General features: G+C 48.4%; 1 protein-coding gene across 1 annotated transcript in view; it reads left to right on the top strand.

The window, feature by feature from the left end:
* The window catches only part of Rtf1 (RTF1 homolog, Paf1/RNA polymerase II complex component), a 54179-nt gene extending 52135 nt beyond the window's left edge, over positions 1-2044 (top strand). Inside the window, exon 18 of the mRNA XM_005064716.4 lies at positions 42-2044. Within this exon, the coding sequence (XP_005064773.1) occupies positions 42-148 (107 nt within the window). The 3' untranslated portion in view covers positions 149-2044. The remainder of the gene's footprint in view (positions 1-41) is intronic.
* The last annotated feature ends 7372 nt before the right edge of the window (positions 2045-9416 follow it).

The following is a 9416-nucleotide window of genomic DNA, read 5'->3' on the forward strand; positions in this document are numbered from 1 at the left end:
GGAAGCCAAGATCCTTAGTTTGCCAATTTGTTCTTTCCCAGAGTCCAAAGCTTTGGCCATCACCTCCAAGGCCCCACCAGCCAAGGACGGAGCTCCAAGGAGATCTCTCAACTTAGAAGACTACAAAAAACGACGGGGGCTTATTTGAGCATTCCCAGCTGCTGCTTCCAACCCTGCATGCCCGGTCAGGGTCTGACTTTCCTCTTTTCCTCTGATTTGCCCTCTTTGGGCTGGAGCAGCCATGGAACTGGGAAGAGACTCGAAACTGCCAGTCATTGTAATATAAACCAATTGCTGTATAGACCTCCCTTGTTTGCACCATCTCCTACCAACCCCCCAGGCCCCACCCAAGGTGGATCTGTTCCATGTCTTTAGGTTTTGGTTTTAACTAGCACGTTTGGCCACTCTGCACACTCAGTATTACCGTGGAGCTGGGGTTCTTGCTGGAGTCCCTGGTGGCAACAGTGGCAGCCTCCAGTCCTCTTCTGGCTGCCTTGGGCCTGACCATTGAACATGGCACCTACCTGACCCTTGCAGAGAGAGTGTGGACACACGTCTGCTGTCCTTCTCTTCATCTTTCCCTTCTTCCTGTGTCTATGGAAGAGGGATTTTCAAAAACAGTTTAGTTTCCAAAAAGTGTACATTTATGGGGAGGGAGGGGGTCTAATTTGAAAGAGAGAGAGAGAATGTGTGTGTGGGTGTGTGTATGTGTGGATTTTTTTTTATCATTTTTTAAAATGCAGTACTCTTTGTATCAGTCTGTCATGGGTCTATAGCTGTTTCAGATTTTTTTTTTTTGAGCTGTACTTGAGCATCTGAAACTGCAAGAAAGAAACTGATTAAATGTGATTCTTCTTACTAAACAGGTTGACTGCTGTAGCTGTGTAACTTCCTCCCCTTTTCCCCAGCACTGCCCTACCCCACAGGAAATGGCCGTCTAGCCCCCTTGCCCCACAGACTGTGTCCTGTCAGGCGGTCAGGAAGCTCATGGCAGGTCCCAGGGAGGGTAGCCAAAGAGTCTTGCTCATTACATAGGCACAGCCTGTAGCTTCTTGACTGAACGTAGCGTGTCTCATCCCCTCCCAGTGTCTTTTCCTAGTTGACTCTGTTTGATGTTCGGCAAGAATAACATTTTTTTTTGTTTTTTAAAGAAATGATTCAACATGAATGGGGAGAGCAAACAAAAAGACATAGGTTACAGATGTTACCAGCATGTGCAGTGGTGCGTGTGTGTCTGTGTGTGCACAATATATATATATTGTGCAGCTAGGGTGAAGCCAGCAAAGAGGTGTGTATGTTGTTATGAAATGTTTGAAGAGTTAAGCTGACTGCTTGATAATCATTCTCAGGTGTAAAGCTCCAACTGTAAATAAAAGTGGCATTTAACAAATCTTTTCAGAACAAAGTACAGCTGATGCTTCCCTCCAAGCACTAGGCTAAAGAAACGGGGAGAGCTGCTGATCTTCACACAGTGAGGACCTGAGCTTTCTCTACTCGACTCCTGTAGAAGAGATGATGGGAGATAATGGAATTAAGTAGTATTTAAACAAAAATGGACTTACTAGTTCTAATGATTGAGTAAAGCCTCGGTGTTGCTTTATCTTAGTTTACATTTTTACTTTTTTAAAAAGCAGCAGCGGATGGTTTTGAAGAAGTATTGTGACTGTAGAATCTGGAAGTGTGCCTGTGCCCAGCTGTTGTGGCTGTGGCACAGAGCTGGGCAAATGACCGGTGATGGACTCCTTGCAATCATACATACTTGAAGAGTCCGTGGACGGAAGCTCTATAGACTGTTGTGTAAATGTGGAATCACAGACTGTTGAACACCACCTGCACTCTAGCAGAGTCCTGGAGCTGCTGGGACCTCTCCTATCATGTCAGACTTGGACTTTTTTCTTCTTGTTTAAAGGACATAAAGATCATAGAATCCATATCTGTGGAGTCATCCTGACCCACATGTAGATCTGTATCTAGTATCATTTGGATTTTGGACAAGTGTCAATGACATTATGGCTGTGTAATAAAGTTTTTATTAAAACTGCCACACACTGTAGCCCCTTTGCCACTCTCCATCTGCAGCTGCTGAGGCCGTCATGCTGAGATGCCAAACACGGGGCAGGGAAAAAGCCACTGGAGAAGATTGAAAGGTAACCTGGTGATTCCAGGCAACATTCAGCATCTCCCTGCAGTCTCAGCTAAGGTGGGACCCTGAGCCAACATCTCAGCCAGTCCTACCAAATGGGCTTCCTAGTGGGCCGGTCAGTCTTTCTTCTGCTGGACAGCTCAGTGGCCCGTCCACCATCCCAGCTTCACTTCAGTGGTGCAGGGCCTAGCACCCAAGGCTGTTGGCTACATTTTCTTCAGTTCTGGGAAGTAACAGTCTACAGATACCTAGGTCATGCTGTCTGTAGATCTGACAGGGACAGAGAAAGTCTGTTTTTGTTATTTGTGTGTGTGTGTGAAGTCCTGACTTGTCACTCAAACTGTAAAGATATTTGTAAATAAACTTGATGGCATTTTAACAAGGGATCAGATTTAGTACAAAGCTTGCATCCCAGTGGCACCTTTAAAGCCCTGCTTGAAAGTCCAAAGACCTTTGCCCCCACTCCAACCCCACTTCAGGTTTTCATCCCCAGAGTGAAAGCTGCTGTCCTTAGCTCTCTGTTTGCTTGTTTTCTGTTTGGTTTTGATTTTTGAGACGGTTTCTGTGTGTAGCCCTGGCTGTCCTGGAACTCTCTCAGGCCAGGCTGGCCTTGAACTCGCAGATCCACTTCTGCCTCCACTGTGCCACCACCACTACCCAGCTGTCCTCAACTCTTAAGCATCACCCTTGGCCAGCATGAGTTCCAGCATGATGTAACAGAGCCTAATGTGCTGCCTAACCCTACCCCTTACGAGAACCTGGCCCTAACTGCCTTCTCCTTGTAGGCACAGTTCTTTTGCCTACTTTGTGTGGAGCAGGAGGCCAAGGACTGAGTATAGCTGCTGGTTTGCTCAATCCTGCCCTACACCAGGAGCTGTGTGGGAGCTCCCCATGGTGCTGAGGCTGAGCCACAAACACCTGCACTCCTCTACAGAGACAGTGCAAGCTGGGTGCAAGGCTTCCAAGATGGGACCCACAAGTCTACCAGACGTTACCACCCACCGCTTGACGGTTGGGCGCAGTGAGACTGTAGCGCAGAGAATGAGTGGACAACCAAGCGACACATTTTCAGGGTCCGGTTGCTGTGTGGCAGCCACTTGCTGCCTAACTGGAAGAGTGCCACCTCCAGTACAGGTGGAGAGAAGGGTGTAAAACAGTCAACTTCAGCTTGGGGGGTGGGGGTAGGGGGCTGTTCTTTGAGTGGCCCAGCTGCTCTAAGGAGCCTGGAAACCAGCTCAGCTCAAGATTATTTGTTCTGTGATTTCAAAGGTCAAAGGCTGACACTTGGTTCCTTTGGGCTGTAGTGGGGGCTACAAGGAGCAGCATTTGTAAGAGGGTCCACTGCAGCTTTAAGGCTGCCTAGGCCCACCCCAGGGTCTTGGGTGGAACCTGGAATGCAGACACTGGAGCACAGGCACATCTAGGAACTCCAGCCTGCTGTGCACCCAAGGTAGCCAAGGGCCAGAAGCAACAGTTGGTTCGCCCAGCACCACCACTTAATCCTTGGTGATAACCCATTTCCCTGACACAGTACCCCATCTTCAAATGGATAATGTGCTGGGCATGGTGGCCCATGTCGTTAATCTCACCAAAACAGCTGTAACTAAATTGGCAGTGCTCACCTGGCATTCAACAAGGCTCTAGGTTCAATCCTAACAGGAAGTGGAGGCTGGGTTGTTTAAAAACAAACAAAAAAATTCAAGGTCATCTTCAGCTACATAGCCAATCTGGCTTGGGGAATCTTCCAGAGGCGTCATTCCCCATTCACATCATTCTCTGGCCTTCCAACATATACACCAAGAGTATTGAAACTCAAGCCAGAAAAATACAAAGAATCCCAACAAATTTCCGATTCTTCCCATAACTATATTGAAGCCGGGTCCAGAAGTGCAAGTATATCTCCATCGACTTAGCCAGAGAACTCCCTAGCCAAAAAGTCACTGGGGGGGGGCGGGGAGAAGCCAAGGAGCACTCCACTGCATTCCACCACCCAGCCTCGAGGAGCGCTTACTGTCCACGGAAAAAGGAAGACAAAGGAGGGGAAAGGATCAAACATAGCCTGCCAGGACCGCCCAGCCGCGGGCTCCCCAAGTAGCAGGAGCCCAGGCTTCCTGTCCTTTGGGTTCTAGAAACACTAGGAAAGGTGGGGCCTGTCTGCCGGCCTGTGGCTAAAAGGGTGTGGGTGTGTCTTACTGGATCTGATGAGTCCTGGGTCTTGGCAGCCCTAGTGGGAGGGTGAGCAGCAACTGGAGAGCTTGCATGTGTGGAAACATGTCGTCCGTCCCCCAAGCTGGAGACTCCCCCGAGAGCGAGGTCTCGACACTCAGACTTACTCCTGATTCACAGTGCCAGGTGACTCGGTGACCTAAACTTACATGCAGTGGGCTCTTGCTTCTGGGACTTTGAGACAATGGCAGCTTCTCCTGGTTCCTACTTCAGTCTACTCAAGCTCTGTGGACCAGGCTCTCTGAGGGCTGCATCTCCTATCCCTTCCACTGGGAAAGGAAGAGAAGCTCCCTGATGAGCACTTACTATGGGCAAACTCAGCGTATCCCTGGTGTACACGGGGTTTGAGCAGCCTCTATTTCATCCTGACCTCAGGCCAAAAAGCTGGCCACTAGTGGAGGCCCTCAGTTCCCTGTCCTCAAGAGAAGGTGGAGACACAGGCTCCTAAGAGAACGGCAAACCTTGTTTCTGAAGTGTGTCAGGAGAGACTGTTGAAACAACACATACATGGTGACACTTTGGTTTGTTTCAGACAAGGGTGACATTATGGAGGGTCAGTCAACTGCTAATCCCCAGCCCTGCTATCCTTATGAATTGCTGTTCCAGAATATTGTCAGAAAGACTAAGCTATTGGTATGGGGCATACTGTGGAAGAAGAGATGAAGCCCAGCACCAGGAAGAGTAAGCTGCTGGGACTGTCAGAAGACACCTTGCACATTTTCTCTTTCAGAAGGAGACCTGTTCTTCCCCACCTAAAATTGGGATTGGGTCCTGGTTCCCACCAGCCCTCTATCCAGAATGCTCTGGGCAAAGCCAAACATCAGTGACCACTTGAGACTGTTAGATATGAAGAAACTGAGAGACCAGGATTCATGGGGTTCCACTGACAGCCCATTGGAAACAGTAGAGGAGCCTCTGTAGCATCCTGTGGCCAGTTTGTTGGCTGGCTCCTTTGCGGTTTTCTTCAATCAAAATGTGAGATAATAATCATTCCCCTTAACAGGGTCATCTGTTCCTACAGCCTTTGCGTCTAGCACAATGTCTGATTCATTGCAGCTATTCAACAGGGGTTTGTTTGCTCTGTGAGTCAAGGTATCCCACAAAACATTGGAGTCTTATGTCCAGAACACCCCTTAGAAGGTCCTTGCCCCCTACAGCATGGGTTGCTAGAATGACACCTGTCCAGAGGAAAGTGACACCCTAATGCCTCCCCTCCAGCACTAGCTGACCCCACTCAAGAGGCCCTTGGTAATGGGTCCCTCATTCAAGAGTGCAGGATTCTCTGCCCTTTCTCACCCCCTTGCTTGCCTTAGAGGCGCCAGGCAGTGGTGGCCCACACCTGACTTAAATATATCTTTTCATTTAGAGAAGCTTGAAAAATTGCACCTGACCTGATAAGAGGCGGGGACAGTGAGCAGTAAGTTTGCTTCAGCACATGGAGTAGAAGATGATAAAGATAAATTAGACACCGCCACCCCCAACACACACAAATCCCTCACTTTACTCATTCCATTTCCAGGCCTCCCCTTTCCCATATTTTGTATCTCATGGTTGCCATGGTTATCACCCTCCAGGAAAGACTGCCCTCACACATATTGAGGCCAGAGGGCCAGGCACAGAGAGAAGACTCATGCACCCTAAGATGTAGTATCCGAAGATATATGAAGACCACCCCATTGAGATGCCTCAAGAAAACGGTCTGAACAGGGCGTTGGTGGCACACACCTTTAATCCCAGCACTTGGGAGGCAGAGGCAGGCGGATCTCTGTGAGTTCGAGGCCAGCCTGGTCTACAAGAGCTAGTTCCAGGACAGCCTCCAAAGACAGAGAAACCCTGTCTTGAAAAACCAAAAAAAAAAAAAAAAAAAAAAAAAAAAGAAAGAAAACAGTCTGAAAGCTGGGTGTAGTGGTATATGCCTGTGATTCCAGCCCTCAGAAGGCTGAGTCAAGACTGGAGGTGGTGGTGCCCAACTTTAATTTCACACTCAGGAGGCAGAGGCAGGCAGGCAGATCTCTGTGAGTTCAAGACCAGCCTGATCTACAAGAGCTAGTTCCAGGACAGTCTCCAAAACCACAGAGAAACCCTGTCTTGAAAAAAAAATTAGAGGTTTTGTAAAAAGAAGCTTTTTCCTTGTGAGCGAAGCCTTCCCGCCAGCCTGGTTCTAGAGCCGCATCAGTCACAAATAAACACACAGGAGGCTATATTAATTATGAAGCTGTTGGCCTTGCTTGTTTCTTACTGGCTAGCTCTGACTTAAGTAATTACCCCATAATTGTTAATCCAAGTATGTCTCTTACCGGAGAAATTTCCGGGCTTCCTACCCCATGGTGTTACATGTCGACTCTCTTGTGTTTCTCCTTCCCAGAATCCTCCTGGACTCCTAGTCCCACCTATCTAGATTCCTATTGGCTCAACAGTGCTTTATTAACAAACGTACAGGACTTCCCCCATCATCTCCTCTTTTCTGTTTAAACAAAAGAAAAGTCTTAACTTTAACATAGTCAAATTATATATAAGAGAACAGTTATCAAGTAAGAACATAGTTACAATATTTTAGCAAGATTTAAAGAAAATATTACATCTCGAACTCTCCTGTGTTTCTCCTTCCCAGAATCCTCCTGGACTCCTAGTCCCACCTATCTAGATTCCTATTGGCTCAACAGTGCTTTATTAACAAATGTACAGGACTTCCCCCATCAAGGTTTCTTATGAAGAAAGCAAAAACAAAACCTTGCCAGGTGGTTGTATATGTCCATAATCCCAGCATCCTGTGAGCCTTAGGTAAGAGGGTTGCCCAGAGTTTGAAGACAAGATGGACCACATAGTGAGTTCAATCTGAGTATGGAAGTGCACGCCTTTAACTCCAGTACTCGGGAGGCAGAGGCAGGCAGATCTCTGTGAGTTTGAGGCCAGCCTGGACTACACAGTGAGTCCCAGGACAGCCTGGACTACATAGTGTGACTTTAGGTCAAGAAATGCAAGGAAGGGAGAAGTAGGAAGGCAGGGAGGGAGAAACTTAACATAACACACAGGAATAGACATCACAACTCCTGAGCTGTGGATTTGAGCAAGGGCCCTAAAGAGCACTCTGGCTGGAGGCTCCTAGCTCTCTGTTCATCCATTCCCAATTGTACTTACCCATCCAACAAAATACACCTAGACAAGCATGGCAAGGAACAATTTATGTTGTTGCTGTTGAAAAAAAAATGATTTCATGTAACCCAGGCTGGCCAACTTATACCTGTGGATGGCTTGAAAGCCTAGTCTTCCTACTTCTGTCTAATGAGTCCTAATAAGGTATTCAACATGCAACAAAAAGCAATCATTTGGTTCCTGCTATGATGGACCTAAGACTTGGGTGAATATATGATATAGGAAGAAAAAGAGTTGGTGATTGTGGCACATGCCTTTAATCCCAGCACTCAGAGGCTAGCACTCAGAGGCTAGATGATCTCTGTGAGTTCGAGGCTAGCCTGGTCTACAGAGTGAGTTCCAGGACAGCCTCCAAAGCCACAGAGAAGCCCTGTCTGGGGGCAGGGGGATAAAGAGGAAGAAAAGTTGTTCTGGGTTTTCTCCCAGCCTACTTATAGCCCAGCATTGCCCACACACTGCCTGGCACATGGGGATGTGCCTAGCATGTTCTCCTCCCTCTTATCTTTCTGTCAGGTCCCAGTCTACCCTAAGGATAGCCCCTCTGAATTCCCTGCTACAGGCTGGCATAGCTCTAGACCTTACAGCTCAAACATCCAGAGCCCCTACCTGCCTCAGAAAAGGTGTCCGTGTCCATCCATGTGGTTCCTTGACTTTACCCATGGAAAGGGCGATGCTGAAACTTGTGGTTTTTTTTCTCTTGTGCTTTCATTCCCTCCACACAGAAACACCCTCCTTTTCTTCCTTTGTCGGTACCCTGGGATCTTTTTTCTTTTGCCAAGGTTCTCATTCTGTCTAAACACTAATTTTTCCTTCTCCTGGCCCTTTTTTTTTTTTTTTTTTTTTTTTGGATTTTCGAGACAGGGTTTCTCTGTGGCTTTGGAGGCTGTCCTGGAACTGGCTTGGTAGACCAGGATGGTCTCGAACTTACAGAGATCCGCCTGCCTCTGCCTCCCGAGTGCTGGGATTAAAGGCATGCGCCACCAACGCCCGGCCTCCTGGCCCATTTTAAACTCTGGCTGAAGAGAGAAAGGGGAAGGTACATGCCTACCCTGCCTTTGTCAGTATAGGAGGCAATTCTCCTGGAGATGCATAAGCCACGGCAGGCTCTGAGTGTCCAGTGAGGGTACCCTCAATTTTCTGGCACTGAGGGGAAGGCAGAAAATTCTGACTTCTGCTCACAGTAGCCTTGCAGCTCAGCTGACCACCAGCATGCAGAGTCCACAGACCTATCCAAGGATCTTTCGGTGTCTGTCAATGCTCTTCCCAGTTGCACAGCCACAACTCTGTTTACCAACGGGGTTGAAAAGGTGCCTAGATGTCCATCTCGGAAATGGTGGGCCCGAGAGACTGGCTGTCCACCTCAATAGAGAGCGTCACACCGTTTTTTCCCTTTCTTTTGTGTTGGGCACGGAATCCAGCATTTGCCACATGCTAAGCAAGTGCTCTACCATTGAGCTATGCACCCAACACACATCTCTAAATTTTGCTCTCACAGCAACCCTGTAAAGCTGACAGCTCCTCTATGAAGGCGAATCAGCAGGTCAAAGAGGAAAGCCATAAAACTCCAAAGGAAGGGGAGGGGGAGGAGGAAGAATTTAGGAACTTTAGCTGGTGAGGGGAGGGGCTATGGGGGGGGAAATGCAGTCCAGGAGTAGCTGGGATACTTAGAGAGAGTCAGGCTCCGCCTCTTGACCTTGTTCTCTGCCCGCCGGGAAGTCAAGTCGGGAGCTTTGAGGGATGGGGGTGGGGAGCAATCTCAGCTCGACCCTGAGCACAGAATCTCCAGTTGGGTGCAAGCCTTGGGGTGTGGCTTCCTTGGATGGCTGATGGCCTTGAACTCTGGATTAAGGGGCCCAGGCCCGAGGAAAGCCCCAGAGACTCAGAAACCTTTGAC

Source organism: Mesocricetus auratus, unplaced genomic scaffold (genome assembly GCF_017639785.1).
Source record: "Mesocricetus auratus isolate SY011 unplaced genomic scaffold, BCM_Maur_2.0 Super-Scaffold_100004, whole genome shotgun sequence".
Lineage (NCBI taxonomy): Eukaryota > Metazoa > Chordata > Mammalia > Rodentia > Cricetidae > Mesocricetus > Mesocricetus auratus.